The sequence below is a fragment of the Balaenoptera borealis genome, assembly GCF_965194805.1.
Source record: "Balaenoptera borealis genome assembly, chromosome: 5".
In the NCBI taxonomy this organism is placed as follows: domain Eukaryota; kingdom Metazoa; phylum Chordata; class Mammalia; order Artiodactyla; family Balaenopteridae; genus Balaenoptera; species Balaenoptera borealis.
This window is the reverse complement of record NC_138862.1, coordinates 54,948,310-54,968,293: the sequence shown is the minus strand read 5'-3', so window position 1 is coordinate 54,968,293 and position 19,984 is coordinate 54,948,310. Positions and strand designations below refer to the sequence as shown.

The 19,984-nt window shown below is 37.5% G+C and overlaps 1 protein-coding gene and 1 long non-coding RNA gene across 13 annotated transcripts in view; both read right to left on the bottom strand.

Annotated features, from left to right (window-relative positions):
• BBX (BBX high mobility group box domain containing) overlaps positions 1–19,984 on the bottom strand; it is a 283,127-nt gene that overhangs the window by 50,254 nt on the left and 212,889 nt on the right. For all 12 annotated transcript variants that reach the window (XM_082393101.1, XM_082393098.1, XM_082393096.1 and 9 more), the window contains 3 exons: positions 16,402–16,482; positions 12,978–13,052; positions 3,898–3,978 (listed from right to left, as the gene is read on the bottom strand). In XM_082393101.1, the coding sequence (XP_082249227.1) occupies positions 3,898–3,978; positions 12,978–13,052; positions 16,402–16,482 (237 nt within the window). The remainder of the gene's footprint in view (positions 1–3,897; positions 3,979–12,977; positions 13,053–16,401; positions 16,483–19,984) is intronic.
• The window catches only part of LOC309629289, a 177,226-nt gene that overhangs the window by 68,223 nt on the left and 89,019 nt on the right, over positions 1–19,984 (bottom strand). The window lies entirely within an intron of this gene.

Genomic DNA, 19,984 nt, shown 5'->3' with positions numbered 1-19,984 from the left:
GAGGCCCGCGCACCGCGATGAAGAGTGGCCCCCGCTTGCCGCAACTAGAGAAAGCCCTCGCACAGAAACGAAGACCCAACACAGCCAAAAATAAATAAATAAATAAATAAATTTATATATATAAAAAAAAAATCCACCCAATTTAAAATGCCAATCAAATGCCTGAAGCAGACCCTTCCACCAGAGCATCTCCTGGCTTGGGGTGCTGGGAAATGGGGAGCGGTCCTTGCAATGCCCAAACTGAGAGTGCAGGCCAATCTAAGTCTCCTTCTATCTGCTGCCAGCCTCCTCCAATTTTCTTTTTGCCTGCTGAAGTGGGTGTAGGGCACAGCAATAAATATATGCCTACAATATTTCTTGCTTCTCTCCAAGAGAAGAGTTTTCTTGCAAGCAACAAATCCTGTCTTTGGGAGGGCTCCTCATTCACTCCTTCTCCCATGTCCACCCACCAGAATGGAGCTAGGAAGGATGAATGGTTAGTTCTGGGGCTGGTTCCTGGCCCTTCCTTCATAAGACATATAGCCTCTGGTTGAGAGGACAGAGGAAGGAATGGTGCAGGTAAAACCAACTGTGCATGGTTATGTCTTTGTCTGTTCCTGCTAACTCCACATAAGACTGAATGACCTTGATAGAGATGCCAAGGACAGAGACAATATACAAAATATTCAACAGGCAGGGGTGCTAAATGATCAGAAGGGATGTGGTCTCAGGGCTAGAACAGGGTGCTGCAGGCCCCTTGCTGTGCTGTCCAGTCGCTAGAAGGATAGGGGAGACCTGGGATGCAGCAGAGTTACTGCAAAGGTACTCAAGGGGTAGGGTCCCAGTCTTTTTACCAACAATAGGAAGTATTTTGTATTTTAGTACCGGGACAGCTGTCCTGGTGCAAACAAGCTGAACAACACTCCTGTTTGTGGGAGTTCCTCAGAGTGTCCTCAAGTGAGAGATGTGATGGTCCCAGGCCTGCCCTCTCCCCACGACCATTCCGTGGCCTCTTGCCTGATCAAGCTGAACTACCTTCTACTTGTTTACTTGGCCCCTGGAAAACTCATGCATCTTTGCAATGCCAAGACAGTGCATCAGGCTATTCTAAGTCTCTCCCTGCTGCTGACTTCCTCCAGTTCTCTTTTGGCCTGGTCAGAGAGGTGAAGGGCACCGCAGTAAATCAACGTCTAAAACATTGCTTGCTTCTCGCCAAAACATGAGAAGACACTTCTTGCAGTACGACCCCTAGTCTTTAACAGGGGTTCTCTCAGAGCTGTCTTCACTCTGCTTGACAGAGGTCAGGGGTGAAGAAGGGAAAGAAGCACTGCCTGCTTTCCTCCACAGGACAAGGAGAAAAGCCACAATATTCCAGATGACTGCCAAGCCCATGATAGCCCCACCCATGGGGTTAGGGTGGGGACGTGAGGGGAAACCCTTGGAGTGGTAGAAGGGATGACAGCTGGAAAAGGCTGTCTCTTTATGAATCCCAAGAGAAGAACCTAGCCCAAACTGAAGGTGGCTTGTTGATTGCTTTCCCTTTAGAATGTGTAAATTTAAAGCTGTTCCTTAGGATATCAGACAACGGCATCAATTCTGGGCCACAGGAAAAATCCTCCTCAATATCCTGTCATACTTATTTAAAGAGGTACCCAAAATAATTAAATATTATACTTTGTTCAAGAAAAAATGAACATCAAATACACAAGGAATAAAAAATAACTGAGGAAGCATATTTCTACTGGTGATTATTTAGAGATGCTGATTAATCCATTGTGCACATATTTATATTTAATTATAAACTGGGAAGGCTTTAGGATGTTATTCTAAAACACACTCTATTAGCATTATGGCATCATATTCATGTGGTACAAATAATAATGTGAGAAGATTTTCTTGGTAAATTATTTTTTACCAACCCTGTTCCATCAAAAGCATATTATTTTTACTTGGATGTTATAAGAAACTAAGTCTGAGTATAAGCTGATTTGCTATAATTGGAATAGGCTTATTGCAGTCATTTTACCCCTTTAAATTATGATACCAGCATTGAAACATCTGTTAAACCATAGCATCTGTTTTATATTTGGGATGCATCCTTACAAATTTGAAGAGTGTTCTTTTTAATGAGCTCTGATTTAATGGGGAATCCATTTTTTTGTGACTGTTATGCCAAAGAAAGAAAACGAGAAGACAGATTCATTGCTCTAGCACCCCGCCCACAGCAAAGCACCTCTAAGGTCCATACATTTCTAATACAAAACTATTTAATAAACAAATATTCACACTGAAAGCTAGTGTGTTTTATAAATCAGTGTTGTTTAATATTTAAAGGACCATATGGATATGTCTGTATATATGTACATACCCCATCCCCCTGGAAACGCAGAAAGGGCCATATTCATCTTATTTAAGAAAAATGATCACTTCTTTCAAATAAATTATCTTGACAATCTATATAGTCTTAAAGATACCGGACAAATTTATGACCTCATAGTCTCCCTGTTTACTAAGACACGTTTACAACTCTAAAGGCACACTCATTGCCAGATCTTTATCATTTTAGCTCTATCAGAAACAGTACTCTGCCACTGACTTACCCAGTTCTTTTAAAAACTATTCCCTGTGGCATTCCTAATTTTTCTAGTCATTCATAGCCCTCTATTTGAGTCTGAATTTCTCTTATACAAGAAGCATGTCAGCTTCATGTCAGACAAAAATGGATTAGTTTGTCCCACTATTTACATACTTTACTGTTTCAGGCCTTTTTATTTTTATATTCCTAATTTGGATCCGGCTGGACTTTCAAAGCTTAATTTAAAGATATTTAGGGGGAATTCCCTGACGGTCCAGTAGTTAGGACTCAGCACTTTCACTGCCGGGGCCCGGGTTCGATCCCTGGTTGAGGAACTATGATCCCGCAAGCCACGAGGTGTGGCCAAAAAAATAAAACTTAAAAAAAATAAAGATATTTAAAACTGCTAAATTTTTATGATACAAGCTACCATAAAATTTAGAAAATGACAGGTTGTCCCATTAAGTTCAATAAACACTCAAAGAATTTATAAAAGAACCATATCACAAAAAAACTCAGAAGGAACTCATTGGAAGGAAGCCAGAAAAAAGAAGAAAAGGAAGTTTAATATAGAGATTTGGGGTCACTCATTTTGTACCTCCTAATTTGTCTCACCAAAAGAGAAAACTGCTACAATAGTGTCCTGGCGCTAAAGCCATTTCTCGCACAAGTCCCAGTAGGGCAGATCGGTCCAGCTTGGCGGAGGAAGCCTTGTTGCCACCCGTCCCAGCAATGACCACTCCCGGCATCTTCTCCCCCCCACCATCCCCCGCCAAGTGAGGGCTCTGTCCTCCTTAGGCTTTACAAAAGCATCTTTTCTACTTTGCCAAAGGAGTAGTAGCATTTTACACCCACGTCACATCAAATGTACAACTGATAGATGCTACAAAACCAGACTTTAGAACACATACTTTGAGTTCTTCACTGAAAACAACCCCCAAATTAAAACATCAACCACCTAGTTTAACGGTAGTGCCTTCTAGGGATTTATAGATATCACAAGAGAATCAGAGAAGAGGAAAATGACCTAGGCCATTCTTCTCGGTTTAGGATGTACTTACTTAACCAATCTGAGAGAGACAAAAACGGACCTTATTTTAAAATACTGCCTGTGAAAAAGATTTTGCAATTTCCCTGGGTAACCTTTTTCAATGCTTAATGACTTTTCGTAGAAAAAGTCCACTTCCTTAAGTTAAAGGTTAACCCTCTCATTGTTGAAAATTAGATACAACACACTTTATGGTCACAGGTGAGATGGTACAGTTTAGGGAACACCGTTTCGATTAACTTCATTGTGACTTTGACCACTGCAGATCTTATCACAACATATTCTTAGAACTTGCCTCTGCCAGTTGAAAGAGTGCAGACTTTCCACAGCGTTTTACAGGTTCAGCACCGCCCAACTGTGAAGTGTTCGAAGAAATCTATATTGAAAACAAGTCACATAAAGAATATTAACTGTGATATCAGAATTTTCGCTCCCCATTCACACACATTCAGGAACTTTCCTTAGTTTAATGAGAACGTCATTGCTCCCAAGTACCAAATAACTTTAAATGTGTTACGCTTGGGATTATAATTTTGAAACCAATTTTAGTAAATAGCCTCAAAAATAGTAACAAAAAAACAGGTGTGGCTTGGGTGGTTGTTGTATGACAAGAGTATTATTATCTTGAGTATTCCAGGCCCTAAATTTAACTCTACAACCTTAAAACAAGTTATGCATTTCCATTTCCATATAAATACCAACTCAGCAACTTGCCACATAGGAAAGAGATTTAATGTTATTTTATATTTACCAAAAAGCAATTAGTTAATTTTTTGTTGAAATATATTTGGAATCACTGTGAAAAGACAGCCAACAAGCCAGTCAACAAAATTTTTTTGGAGAATCCAATATAAATGTGCTAGGCAATATGACAAGAGCTGGTGAAGCTAAAAGTTTTACATAAAACACTGGCACTGGCTCTGAGAGTATGCTCTAAAGTACACAAAGATTGACAGTCAAGACCACAAATCTCAATAAGCCGTACAGTTAAGACCTAAGTTGTAGCACATCAACATACACACAACATTACATCGTGACTGCATCCTCTTCTGCAAATTTGGTTCAACAGCAGGCAGGCACTAATAACAATGAACAGCACTGTCCTTTCTCGTTTTTATATGAAAACGTAATTTTCAATTTCTAGCTTAACTCCATAAAGAATTGAGAAGGGCATACATTCTTAAAGATCTTTACAAAGTATTCTTCTCCTAGAGAAGTTCTGTCATCATTAGAGCAGCTAGCTATGGTCTAAGCTTTTAATATTCTTTGTGATTCTGAATTCTTTCTCAGTTTAAGACAGAGGTATTTCTCAGTTCAGTTTAGGAGACAAACCTACCTTGTGACTATACCCTTACAGGTGACCCCAAGACCCCCAGGGAATTCTATGGCACTGTCAGCCCCAGAAGAGACTGGGGACTTACTGCTAGAGAAAATTCTCCCTAGAACACCTGCTGGATAAGAGGCAAATATTTAATAAGCTACCTGGGCCACTCAGAAGGGACTAGTTTAAGAAAGCTTTAAGGAATTTTTCTTCCTGGGTACTATCATTTTTAAAAGAGTCCTTTCCTATTTATCCCAATCACTTACTTTTTCTTTAGAAGATCAACTTAGGGGCTGAATCTTTTTGAAGATTTTCCTCTAGCTGAATTTTCTCTGATATATGCCATTTCTCCTTTTTTAGACAAGGTGAATTCAATTACTAACCTTATCACTAGACTAAGAGAAATAAACACATTTAATACAATCACTGATTCTAGTGACTTGGGGGAAGGAAGTACTGAACATCAATGCCAGTCCCGTGAACCAAGGTTGTATAATAGAAAGGACATGGCTTTTGTGTCAGACAAACATGCCTTCATTACTTCTTGCTGTGTGGACTTAAGCAAATAATTAAGACCTCATCTTCACCTTCAAAATAGAAACAATACCTGCCCCGTATTAATTACTTTTGTGAAGATTAGATGTTATGTTAGTGAAGAGTTCGGCACAGTGCTCAGCCCACATTATGCTCTCAATGAACAGTACAATTATTAGTAATAAGGATTTATCATTGTCAACACTAACAAATAAACTCTTTTAGGACACTTCCAAAAATTAGTTACAGACTGAAATTAGAACAGAATTTAAAATTGCAATGTCAGAGGAGAATTATTAAATTTAATAATCTATAAAATATTAAATGTGTCACATAATCATACGATACCCTCAAGAGAACAACAAGCTGGGTGACGCTCCCCTACACAGCCCGACACTGTTTTCTAGCTCTTCCACTGGCTCCCTCTGCTGTCGCTTTTGCTGCTGCAGGTTTTTGTTCCCTGACGCTGTGTGTGTGTGTGTGTGTGTGTGTGTGTGTGTGTGTTCACTACCACGAAGCCTGTCAAATGCCTGCACGGCACACCCAGAGGCTCAGCGTCGAACTTCTGACCGCTCGGATGTATTACCTGCCAGCTGCGTTAATGCACAGCTGTTTGAGTCGAGGCTTGAGAATGGTTCCTTGCCTTGCAAAAGAAACCATCACCTAATGTTTAGTAAGAACTATTTTCCTCATCACTTATGGGAGGATTTTTACCTATTTGTTGGTACAGGGCAATATTTTAAATGCTCAAGGTTGCTGGAAGCCTTATTTTCAAAGGATGTTAGGGGAGAGTCAACATATTTTAGCAGTCCAACGTTTCTAGAATCACCTAACAATAAAATTTTCATAGAACAACTTCGCGGTAAGATATACTTTCTAAAAATGTCTTTTGGCTTCTTAATTGGGGGCAGGGGGTTGAATATATGTTAATGTCTGCAGCACTGGGCATAGCTGACCTTTCTTTTGAGAGTCTCCTCTGGATTTCCAATACTGCAGAGTCCTTGTTTTCCTACCTCTCAGGCCACTCCTTGCTGTTGTTCTTTGTTGGCTCTCCTTTCTATAGAGAGCACTTAAATGTTTTCCCTCAGGGTTTTGTCTTAGGGCCCCTCTCTTTTTCTTTACACATTTTCTCTCAGTAATCTCATTTACGCTGATGGCTTCTAATATAAGCATAGCTTGTGTAATGCCAATTTGTTATACCATTGTTCATTTCCCTGTTTGTTTTCTTTTTCTATTTAAGAGACATACACATCCTTTGAAGTAAGAATAATGTAGCTAATACATGTTTTTCAATGACAGGTCAGCTAGTGGTGGGAAGTGTGTGTTATGCTACCCTCCTGGGTAGGGGGCAGTAGTGGGCCATACTGCACAGTATGTTCATGGCTATGCTTTTCATTTTCCTCAAGTTGGATGGTGCTTGCTAATCTGTTAACTCCACTGTAGTCTCTCCTCTGCCTACTGTGGAATGTTCTGATAAACAGGGTGGGTGTTCCAAGTATGTGATGTACAGCAAAAGCGCCAAGAAAAATTATCACCCTGGGTGTTAAAACTGTTAATTTTATAGCTGACTGAGGTAGGGGAGCACACCAAGGAAAGAGGTGGTAAAGATCAAAAGCAAATTAGCTGGAAGGCTTTTGCAATTGTGAGGGGTATCATAAACACTGCAGCCTGGGAGGAAATGACTAACAATTGTTGAGTGAATAAATGAATCAGAGAACAAATGAACAATATGAGATGATTGGTCTTCCTTACCTTAAAAGAAATATTAACACTTCCAATAAACCATGTAAGACTTTCACACTGATGAGCTGCAGCTTGAGTATATGGAGTCTGTGTTGAGTGTAATATTCCGTAACATACTGGGCATTCCATCATGAAAATGAATGCGTTAAATGTGCACCTATTGCTTATATCCAATTGTGACGATACCTTGGTGAGATTACGGTTGTATTTATATTGGCAAAGTAAAAGCCTTCTAAGGAAAGTTTTAATGTTCAAATCTATTTGTCTAAATTGTCCAGATTAGCTCCCTGTCTTCAAAGTAAATATGCAATTTTTCAACGCAAAGATATACTCTAGGTGTAAGAGTCAGACACACGGCAGAGAAGAGGATATGTGGACCAGGCAAGGCTTCCAGACTCGTTAAATAATGGAAGACAACAGCTCCCTTCTGCCATTACATTTGGTCATTAGTCTTCAGTAAACGAGATCTAAACAGTGACAGATGTGTCACTCTACCTGTAAACAACAAAAAATGCAGATAGGAAACTCACTTTGACCAACTTAATGGATCAGAGCCTGGAAACAGAGTGATGGCTCTTCAGAAGGGCCAAGTTGAATCTAGATGAGTTATGAGCATCAATACAGAATGGGAGACAGGTTGAAATGCGAGGAAAACAGGCTCTGCACTCTATATTTCTTTCTAGATCTTGTAAAGCAGATGTATCTTTCTCCCTTTAAACATAAACATTTATGAGGAACCTACAAACAAAATGTTCTTTATTCAATTTTATGGTTCCACGCAGGTTACTTCAGTGGGTTTTAGGACTATCAGATTTGGTTAAGAAGGAAAGATATCCTTCTCAGCTTGTGAGACGGAGACCCAAGACATAAAAGAAAAAATATTTTCAACTTAAAGAAATGCCCAGGGCTTACTGTTTTTTTAAAAACTGCGTTTCTAGGATAATTGTATTACACGATAAATGACCAATAGCTAATGTCTTCCTAGAGTTATGAACACTTGTAAATGAAATTAACGTGAATGGGCTCTAAGAATTTTGCAAGCCTGATCTTAAAGTGATATTACAAAGCTAAACATTTTTAAAGAGTAAATTGTTTCCTAAATTATACAAACACCTACTTTTCTCTAAGTGCACATAATAGGACTGAGAATCCCTCTGAAAAGGGATGAGGGGTATAAAGTGGCCCATTGGGTAAATTTCTATTATCTGCCCATTCCTTCCTCACTTAACCCTTTCCCTGTAAGGTCCCAGAGATACCAGAAAGTGTCTTGCCAATGCTGATTTAATAACCTGCGGTAAAAATTGCAAACTATAGAGCAGTGGTCTCAAACTGCGGTTCCCTAATAGGAAACTTGTTGAAAGTGCAAATTCTCAGGCCCCACTGCAGACTTAATAAGAAACTTTGGGGGTGGGGTTCAGCAATCTGTGTTTGAAGAAGCCTTTGAGGTGACTCTGGTGTATTTTAAAGTTTGAGAAACTCTGCTATAGACTAATTAGAACAAGAATTTCAAGAGTCTTTGTGTTTTCTCAAAGGTGATGGGTGTTTTATGAAATAATTATAAGAGTTTTAGGGATACAATCACAGTAATTATAGGCTATTCTATTTCTACCGCAATAGATACGCTCATAGCAGATTGTAGTAGATACTTTTATTAGTTCATGTAGTTAGCTATTGTTTAGCTTTGAATAAACCAGCCCAGTATTGCGCTGACAATATGGTCAGATCATAACATGAAAGAGATTGAAATTTCTCTTGAGTCAGCTGAGGAAAGCGACTGGAGGTCACAAATATCCTTAGAGAACCATGTACTGTACTTTTCTTGTATAATCACATATAACATGTACAAGTAAACAACTAAGTATGTAATAATTTAATTTGCTTAGGAATTGTTAGGGCTCTTAATTGTCAACCTATGCAAAATATAACTGGGAAAAATAATATACAGAGTTGAGAAGGGGAACTGTATTTGATTCTAGGGCAGAACATTTTATTTTGGTTTCTCCATCATGCATGCCTTCCTCTGTTAATGATGCCTGAAACAACTCATAATAAGTTTTCAAATTAATTTTTTTAAAGCTTCCTCAAATCTTATAAATGCACAGTCAAAAACCCTCAGAAGACAAGTGCCATTGAGGAGAGGAGTAACATCTGGAAATGTCTCCCTGCACAACTCCTCGTAAGTAAGAAGAGGTTCTTCCCCAGAAAAAAACTTTCTTTTTGAGGAGTGAGTGTACTAAGCAGTAAGAACAAATTAATTTAAGAGAGGTATGGGATCTCACTCTCCAGAATCACAGGACAGTGGCTGTTACACCATCAAACTGGTTCCTCAGAGCTGCCCAGGGCTTTGAGGCGCTTAATAAATCTGATGGTGATCTCGCTTAAACAAGAACCACACTCTGAGTGGCAATACCTGTTAGAAATGCATCAGCTGAGGTATGTCATACAAACATTTTTAATTAAATTGAAAACTCATGGTAAATAGTGCATATGTAAATATCAGATGTGTCAAAGATGAGCCACTACGTTCTGATACTCATGCTACAGAGTGTAGAATTTAATCAAAAAGAATACATGGCAAATAAATTCTGTTTTGAAGGAGCTGTTTCTAAAAGGTTGGATGGGACTGCTCAGGTACCAACATTAAAAATAAACTTATAGTCATCACGTCAAAATTCTTTTTACCTTTGAAAAAATTATTAGTATCAAGTAAAAGGATGTCAATGACTAGAGGAAAGCAAGGAAATATTAAACAAAACTATTCCCCAGACAATGAAAAGAAAAGCCTGTTTATCATAATGAAAAATTATGATAAAATCTTAATTTATTCAGATTCATGAAGCAAATTGTTCTTCATGAAATGATACCATTATATGATATTTTTGTTACCAGTTTTATAGAATAGCCCTCAACGAGTAAAGCAAATACTGTGGCAGAGAAGCCTAACAGATAAACAGGCCAGAGGGTTGGATCAAGTCATGGTGGTTGACACAAGTGTCCAAAGAGGAAGCAGCATTTTTTTTTTTTTTTAAATGTAAGCGCTAAAAGTAATTTTTTTCTCATTTTTGAAATAAGATGCTGGGTTTTCTCTTGCCAAAAGGATATCATTTTACATTTCATTTATGCAGCACTCTTTATGCAAATGAATCAAAGTGATTCAATACATCAATATTAAACAGAACAGTCCTGCTTGTCATTTTCTCTCAACCTTATAAAAAATTGCTTAGTTTATTTTATGCATTTTTGGTTGAAATTAATAAAAAGGAAAATGGAGAAAGACCTAAAGCAGATGGCATCTTATTTTTACAAAAGGGATATATTTTATTATTTGTCATATAGTGCTCATTAGAAATGAGCATATGGTTGAGGCCAGGGCTTTTGTGGCAAATCAAGCATTATCAGATTTGCCTTCTCATGATACCAACCAAGAAAATACTCTCTAGTGTGTACTCTCTCTCTCTGGCTGACAATCCGAAGAAATCTAAGATCCTGCATGAGCTGACCTGACCTAAGCCCAGGGTTAAACGCTAATAAAAATACTGGCTGAAGCTACATCACACCCAAAGCTAAGCACTGATGATCTAACAGGTCCTATTCACCCCTGCATTCACTGTGAGAGTTATTCATCAACTACAGCATCTATTCACTATTGGAAAAATTTAATAAATTGGAATGCTATGGCCTTCACGTTGACAATTTTCCTAAGCTTTTAAAATAAGTTAAAAACAAGGCAAAATGAAATAAATGAATTACTGGAAAGTGTGTATTCTGAGTGAACTCTTTAATGAATGCTTGTAAAATGGGTATAAATTCTGGAGCTGATCTGTGATTAGAGCAAAGGCAGCAAAAAGCAATAAGTAGCCTCCCATGTGTATTATGTTAGTAATGGCAAGAAGCATGCCTAAAGTTCTCCATATGTTATAAAATTCCATTCCAATACTTCCTGAGCTCAATAAGTTTTCTGAACCCCATGTGTGTGTATATATCTATATATATATATATATTTTTTTTTTTTTTAAAAGAAGGCCATACCTCTGCAAACTGAAACTATAAGACACTGATGAAAAAAATCAAAGATGACACAAACAGATGGAGAGATATACCATGTTCTTGGATTGGAAGAATCAATATTGTGAAAATGACTATACTACCCAAAGCCATCTACAGATTCAATGCAATCCCTATCAAATTACCAATGGCATTTTTCACAGAACTAGAACAAAAAATCTCAAAATTTGTATCGAGACACAAAAGACCCCCAGATAGCCAAAGCAGTCTTGAGGGAAAAAAAAGGAGCTGGAGGAATCAGACTCCCTGACTTCAGACTATACTACAAAGCTACAGTAATCAAGACAATATGGTACTGGCACAAAAACAGAAATATAGATGAATAGAACAGGATAGAAAGCCCAGAGATAAACCCACACACCTATGGTCAACTAATCTATGACAAAGGAGGCAAGGATATACAATGGAGAAAAGACAGTCTCTTCAATAAGTGGTGCTGGGAAAACTGGACAGCTACATGTAAAAGAATGAAATTAGAACACTTCCTAACACCATACACAAAAATAAACTCAAAATGGATTAGAGACCTAAATGTAAGACCGGACACTATAAAATTCTTAGAGGAAAACATAGGAAAAACACTCTTTGATATCAATTACAGCAAGATCTTTTTTGATCCACCTCCTAGAGTAATGGAAATAAAAACAAAAATAAACAAATGGGACCTAATGAAACTTCAAAGCTTTTGCACAGCAAAGGAAACTATAAACAAGACGAAAAGACAACCCTCAGAATGGGAGAAAATATTTGCAAACGAATCAACGGACAAAGGATTAATCTCCAAAATATATAAACAGCTCATGAAGCTCAATATTAAAAAACCAACCATCCAATCCAAAAATGGGCAGAAGACCTAAATAGACATTTCTCCAAAGAAGACATACAGGTGACCAAGAAGCACATGAAAAGCTGCTCAACATCACTAATTATTAGCGAAATGCAAATCAAAACTACAGTGAAGTATCACCGCACACCAGTTAGAATGGGCATCATCAGAAAATCTACAAACAACATATGCTGGAGAGGGTGTGGAGAAAAGGGAACCCTCTTGCACTGTTGGTGGGAATGTAAATTGATACAGCCACTATGGAGAACAGTATGGAGGTTCCTTAAAAAACTAAATATAGAATTACCATATGATCCAGCAATCCCACTACTGGGCATATACCCAGAGAAAACCATAATTCAAGAAGACACATGCACCCCAATGTTCATTGCAGCACTATTTACAATAGCCAGATCATGGAAGCAACCTAAATGCCCATTGACAGACGAATGGATAAAGAAGATGTGGTACATATATACAATGGAATATTTCTCAGCCATAAAAGGGAACAAAATTGGGTCACTTGTTGAGACGTGGATGGATCTAGAGACTGTCACACACGAGTGAAGTAAGTTAGAAAGAGAAAAACAAATATCGTATATTAATGCATATATGTGGAACCTAGAAAAATGGTACAGATGAACCGGTTTGCAGGGTAGAAATTGAGACACAAATGTAGAGAACAAACGTATGGACACCAAGGGGGGAAAGCGGCGGCGTGGGTGGTGGTGTGATGAATTGAGAGATTGGGATTGACATGTATACACTGATGTGGATAAAATTGATGACTAAAAAGAATCTGCTGTATAAAAACATAAATAAATTAAAATTCAAAAATCCAAAAAAAAAAAGAAAAGAACAATAACAACAAAAAAGAAGGCCATACCTCTGCAAACTGAAACAAGGCTGATGCTTGACATTGTTTTGAAGGAACATCAGGGTGGGAGGTACCTGAAGATATCTGAAAGGAAACAAATAATTTTTAAAGCGCAAGTACATTTTACCATAACAGACTAATAGATTCTGCCAAATATTTCCACTGTACACACAGATAAAGATTAAGACATGAGTCATCACCCTCAATCCCTCTTAGAAAAACAGTATCAATGATAAACGAAGACAAAGGCCATGTTTCTAAAAACACATGTGGAAAGAACAAAGAAGACTGAGTTTGGCTCATTTGCCATGTCTCTTGAAAGGGTATCAGATCTGTATCAAATAGCAGTTGAGGACACCTGTAGAGATAAATTTCCTTATTTCAGTGAATTTTCTAACATATTATTAAAAGTTGAAAGCTGCAAGTAAATCTCTCTCCTCCCTACAGCACTCCCCTCAAGCTGTTCTCTGCTTTGAGACAGCTGTGAAACAGGGTTGGAGAAGCAAACCATGTGGGTCAGAGGATCTGGGACTGAATCTTAGTTCTGCTACTCACTAGCTACATGACCTTGGGCAGCTCAGCTAATCTCTCTTGAGATTTATTTTTCCCAACTGTAAATTGATGATGATGATGATAATCCCCATTTTACAGGATTATGGTAAGAAGAAAATAAGCCATAGAATACACTGCCAATACACAGAATTCTAGAATACATAGAATACACTACCAAAACTCAATAAATTGTTTATTGAATATGAACAGCATTTCTTTATTTTATAACACCATGCATCCTCCCATCCAACATACACACACACCTATGCCCCTCAGGTGTCTGACAGTGGATAGAGGATTCTGTCACACCATCCTTGCTTCAGCTAGGAGAACTTTCGTTTCTATTTGGTGATTATGATAGCCTCATTAAAAGTTTGCTCTGAGGGCCACATGGAAATAGTTTTTAGGATGTTTTGAGAGCAAGGTCAGTTATTAATTTTGGTTTCAAAGTGAACAAAGTTTCTATCCAACTACAAACTAGGGTGAAAATGAGTCACAAGAGCAGAAAGCCTGAGCACTGTAAATTCAGCCCATTTCCAGTTCCACAAAAGTCTTTTTCTTCAATTAACTGGGCTCACCGACTCCATCAAAGGGAACTTACTAAGCAATACATGCAGCTTGATCATGACTCCTCAATCCCAGGAATCATTTTTTCATATTAATTAAATTAAGTTGTTTAGAAAAACAATGGAGCCAGTTGGTGATACAATATCAAAGTCAATTTTAGGGATAAGAAAGAATTACAAGAGAGCCTGATGGAATTATTGACTCTATTCATTGCTGAAGGCATTAGGAAAATTTTAATTCCACCATATCTTCTGCATCAGACAAATAAGCATTTTTAGAACAAATATCAGTAAGAAGAAAAAAAGATCTCCCAGATCCTATTTAACAAACTAGACATACACAAATTGTCATAAATGGCTAAGATCTAACCAAGTACTTTGAAAATATTTCAGGGTAAAGATGTAGAACTCTTCTTGGTCAAACCATGAAACCTATCATTTCAAAAGACCTCCGTGGGGTTTCCCTGGTGGCGCAGTGGTTGAGAATCTGCCTGCCAATGCAGGGGACATGGGTTCGAGCCCTGGTCTGGGAAGATCCCACATGCCGTGGAGCAACTAGGCCCGTGAGCCACAATTACTGAGCCTGCACGTCTGGAGCCTGTGCTCCGCAACAAGAGAGGCCACGATAGCGAGAGGCCCGCGCACCGCGATGAAGAGTGGCCCCTGCTTGCCGCAACTAGAGAAAGCCCTCACACAGAAACGAAGACCCAACAAAGCCATAAATAAATAAATTAAAAAAAAAAAAAAAAGATCTCCGTGTGCAAGCTGTGAGAGACTGCAGATATGAATCCACAAGGATGTTCCTGAAATCCTGGGAATTATAAACTGTAGGTCTTACTTCAGACATGACTTTTCACTCCTACCAACCCTCTATAAAAGTTAAAGAAAATAAATGGTTTGTGTAAGAGGAAATGCCTGACCTACAATATATTTCTTCAAGGATTAAATTAGACAGTGAACAAAACAGAACCAGTGGTATAAACAATCTAGATTTTTGAAAAGCATTTCACAAGTTTTTAAACAAAAGGATGTTTCTCCGAATTAATATTGGGATAAAGGAGATGTTGACATGAATAGGGAGCTCCCGAAGAAATATTAGATTAGGGTCAGGGATCTCGTTGGAATCTTTGGTTTGCTGTAGTACCCCAAAAACATGCACATGTGTCAACACAGCCAAAATTTCATGTGAAATTTGAGAGATTTCACTACATCTTTCACCAGGGATCACTGGTTAAGTATCTCTGCTTTCAAAGTTGAGACTAACATTATTTAATATGTCTAAAACTACTGTTTAAAAGGGAGTGCAGACTGAATCTGCTATTACATTAAATTCTTGAGGAAACAATATAAAAAACAATTGGAATTCATGGCACATCTCACAGAGAGCAGAAAGGAAAGTGATAGATAAGGAGTATTATGTGAGCAAATATATATTAAAACATTCTGGTGATATCAGCAGGACATTTAGGCATATAATAAAGAATGTCATAAAATACCTAATATGCCAGTGTGAAAAGTAATTCTGCCAATGAAATGTTGAGAACCACCAGGAAAGGACACTAGAGGAGAAAAAAGTCTGAAACTAAAAATATGCTCTCCTTTGTACAAAACTGTACCACAAGGGGCAAACATTAGGAAGGATGACAGTGTGAAAGAAGGTCTAGTGAAAGACAATTAGAATGATCAAGGGAAGACCATGTGGTTTAAAGTTTAGAAAAAAGTAATCAATGATGGCTCCATATTGAGTTCTAGGGTAAAGGCAGATATTTTGGAAAGCAGTCTTAACCTTTAGACTTTATATCAAGGATAATGTGCTTTTTCTACATCATCTCTGAATATGTCAGAGACATACTGAGCCAAACAGGTTTGACACAAGATATAAGATTTTGAAAACTGCCAACTGCATGCTAAAGTTTCAATTAAGAGAAGTTTACTTAAAATAAATACAAAGGAATGCACAGCCAATAACCATGAGTCAATTCTGTCCTCTGATTTAATACCTGACAAATCAATATCTTATAAATGACTAAGTTCTAAAAAATAGTTCAATTATATTCTTAACTTTCCTATCCATGAATAAAAATTAGTGATGAGGTTTAAGTGCAATAATATTTAGTATGAGTTAATAACAAGCTTCTATAAACATATTTATTCCTTAATTAAGAGACTCTAAAGTTCCAGAATTTGATACTATTTTCCCTTTTATGATTACTTGAGCTAAGAACGCAGGGTTCTTCTTTGCTTTAAGTTACTTTCATCAGCCCAAATTTAAGCTCACTTTACAATTTCATTAAGTATAAATTGTAATATATTACCTCCGCAAACTGAAATAATGGTGACTTCTGACGCAATTCAGAGGATTCTGAAACATCAGGCCTGCAAGTGCCAGAGGATATCTGAAACAAAGAAAGGTGGTATGAGGCATCACAAGAATAGCTTCTGGAAGACAACAGAAGACAAATGTCACGTAAAACATTCCTATTTGAGGAAGGAATGGTTTTGACTCCCCAAATTTGAGGCAGTACTGTGACAAAAAGGTAGTTATATTCTGCAAAGTCTTACACAAGGTTTTATCAAGTTTTATATATTCATTCAACTACTAAATAATGCCATAAATTGTAGGAGATAGACAGGACAATGCATTTCAGAAAAATTACTATTAACCAAAGAGAAATGTCTACAATGATGCCTATTTGATCTCTTGGCTTTCTGCAACCAAATCCAAAGAATATCTACTTCTTCCATGTTCTGTGTTTCCCCACTATTTCATATAACCTGAGTACATGAAAACGCAAATGAGTTTCGATTATAAACCTTTTGGGAAAACAAAACTAAGGTCCAATTTTTGTTTTCCAGGGTTTTCATGTATTTATATACAAGCCCCAATCTTAGAAAAGTTAGTACTATTTTCCTAAGAGAAATTTCCTTTATAATATATTCTTGTATATTATTTACGACACTGGGTAAACATCTAACGCTCTACAATCTTTACCTGTGATTTTCATTATTAACAATAGTTACAGAAACACCACTGATTTTTTAAAAAATTCTTGCTGTTTATCAAGTACTATTCTCAGGATACATAATTCCTCTTTATTTCAATGTTAAAAATTGACCCATTTCTGCATTTGGGTGAAATAATAACTTAGGTAGTAGCCTATAATTCAAAAGTCATAGGAGTCATAGAATGTTAGAGGGGAAGGATTTCAGCATCCCTCTGATCTAACCCTTTTTACAGATAAAGGAACGTAGGACCAGACAGGTAAATGACATCTCTACTCCCCAACATTCAATAATCCCCTTTAATCCCCTAATAATTCTTTATTATTATAGCACTTAGCACTGACCACCACAAGACATAAATATGTGTTTATGGTCCATCTTCTCCCAGAGATTTTGTTTAATGCGGAATCCTCAACATTGCCTGGGCACAATGTAGATACTCAAGTATTTGTTGAATCAACTAAATCAAAATTGACAACATGTCTTCCAAATACCAAAACAGTGTGTCCCCTCTCTCTCCTTTCCTGAATGACAAGGTTAGAGAGTCTTAGGGAACAAGTTATCTTTCACTTTAGAGGAAAAATAAAAGTTAAAAATACTTTTTATAACATGTTTCTGACAACAAAATAATCCAAGATCACTACTGAAAATCTGAAGAAAAAAAAAAAAAAACCAGAAGAAAAATCATCTCCCAAAGATAAGCACTGGTAATATTCCATGTATATTCTTCCAGTTGTGTGTATAGATAATGTTTTCAACAGAAATGGGACGATGTACTACAGTTACAAAATGTTCGTTTTTAACAATACATTGATTTTCCTGTTATTAAACCTTTTCCAATATAATTTTAATAGCTGCATGTGATTAAATTAGATGGTTGAATCTATGGAAAGAGCTGGCAGTCACCCAGGTTATGTTCCTAAAACTAGAGTTTCTCACTGAACTTCTTCAGTAGACATGGAAGATGTGTTTCTCTAACAACGTCATAGGCCACTGGGCAGGAGCAAGCATTTAAAATTTTAATTGTCACCTTTGGATTTGAAAGGGTAATGGCCAACTTCTTCCAGTGATAAGCTCCATAGAAAAGGTGCAGAAGCTTTAATTAATTTGCCACCTGTGGTTTGGCTGTCAAAGCCTGATTCCCTCCCTGTCACTTGACTATTTGAAAACTAGTGTGCCAAAAAGTCCAAAAGTGTTTATTTGCTTTCTAAAACTTTGAAGCCAAGGAGACACAAAATATACTAAAAAAGGCCAGCAAATCCTGAAATTACTAGCCACAAAAAATTCCTTTATTGGAAGGAATACTTGAATGAACTGTATATCTTTATAATTTCTAAACAATGAAAAAAAATCAATACTGTCCTGGTTTATAAAGAAATCCTGTGTGCTTAACCCCTAGATATCTTGGTAAATAATCAAAATTTTGTTTACAATTGAGCCTAGGGAATTCCCTGGAGGTCCAGTGGTTAAGGATTTGGTGCTTTCACTGCCGTGGCCCAGGTTCAATCCCTAGTCGGGGAACTAAGATCCCACAAATTGTGCGGCCAAAAATTAAAATAAAATAAAATAAAATAGAGCCTAGGACTAAATAAAAATTATAAAGTGACTTTATAAAACTTTAATAATGTAGGTTGTACACATGACAGAAAGTTATGGAGATATTTAGAATTAAGTATATTTTCATATAGGGTAACTACCCTATATAAAGCTTATATAATATAGAACACATATTTTTATTTCTAATCCCATGATGCATGAGAGAGTTATCATTTATGAGATTAGTTAACCTATGGCTCAATTAGAGTTCATATTAACTATAAGAAGAAAAGTCAACTTTCTTTTAAGTGCCATTATAGATAATATGGCCATGACTATACATCCAGTCATAAAGGTTTAAAGTTAAATGAGACCCTCTGCAATCATTATGATGGATGGTCTTAAATAAAACTTTCTATTTGTATGGAGAATTCAAATGTAATTACTTATCAAGACATCTATAATCCTACACGTTATGTCAATTGTACTATGCAATCAGAGAAGTCTATGCGTGCGTGTTTGTGCTCCCCACGCACCTGACGCACAGTAGATGCACAAGGAATACTGGTTGACTGACTTGATTCTCTGTGTTTATGAATATGAGGAATCTCAATGACCAGGCCAGGAATCACACAACAAAGGCTATCCAATGGTTAAAACAGCAATTACAGTCACTGAGGCTATGCATTTTACTGTAGTGGATAACGTCTCCTTTTAAAATCTAGTTACTCTTACTTTAAAGCACTGTGGACTTAGCCTTTATTTTCAGTGTAGTATAATGGAAACAGCACAAAATTAGGAGCCAGAAGAGTTGGTTTACTACTAAGCTGTGTGGTTACCTGACTTTCTAGGCCACAGAATTAACAGAAGCAGCAAATCAGAAGGGGCCAAGAGTGGGGATAAGAAAAAGGAAGAGGGGCTTCCCTGGTGGCACAGTGGTTGGGAATCCACCTGCCACTGCAGAGGATGCGGGTTCAAGCTCTGGTCTGGGAGGATCCCACATGCCACAGAGCAACTAGGCCCATGAGCCCACGTGCCACAGCTACTGAAGCCCGCGCGCCTAGAGCCCATGCTCTGCGACTGCAACAAGAGAAGACACCGCAGTGAGAAGCCCGCGCACCGCAACGAAGAGTAGACCCCGCTGACCACAACTAGAGAAAGCGAGCGTGCAGCAACGAAGACCCAACGCAGCCAAAAATAAATAAATTTAAAAAAAAAAAAAAGGAAGAGCGTTGCAAAAGAAACAATGCCACCAGCAAGAAGACACAGAGCAAAAAGACAGAAAAACTGTAGGCACAAATTTTTAAAAAAATTTTATTGAAGCATAGTTGATTTACAACACAAATGTTTTATAAAGCA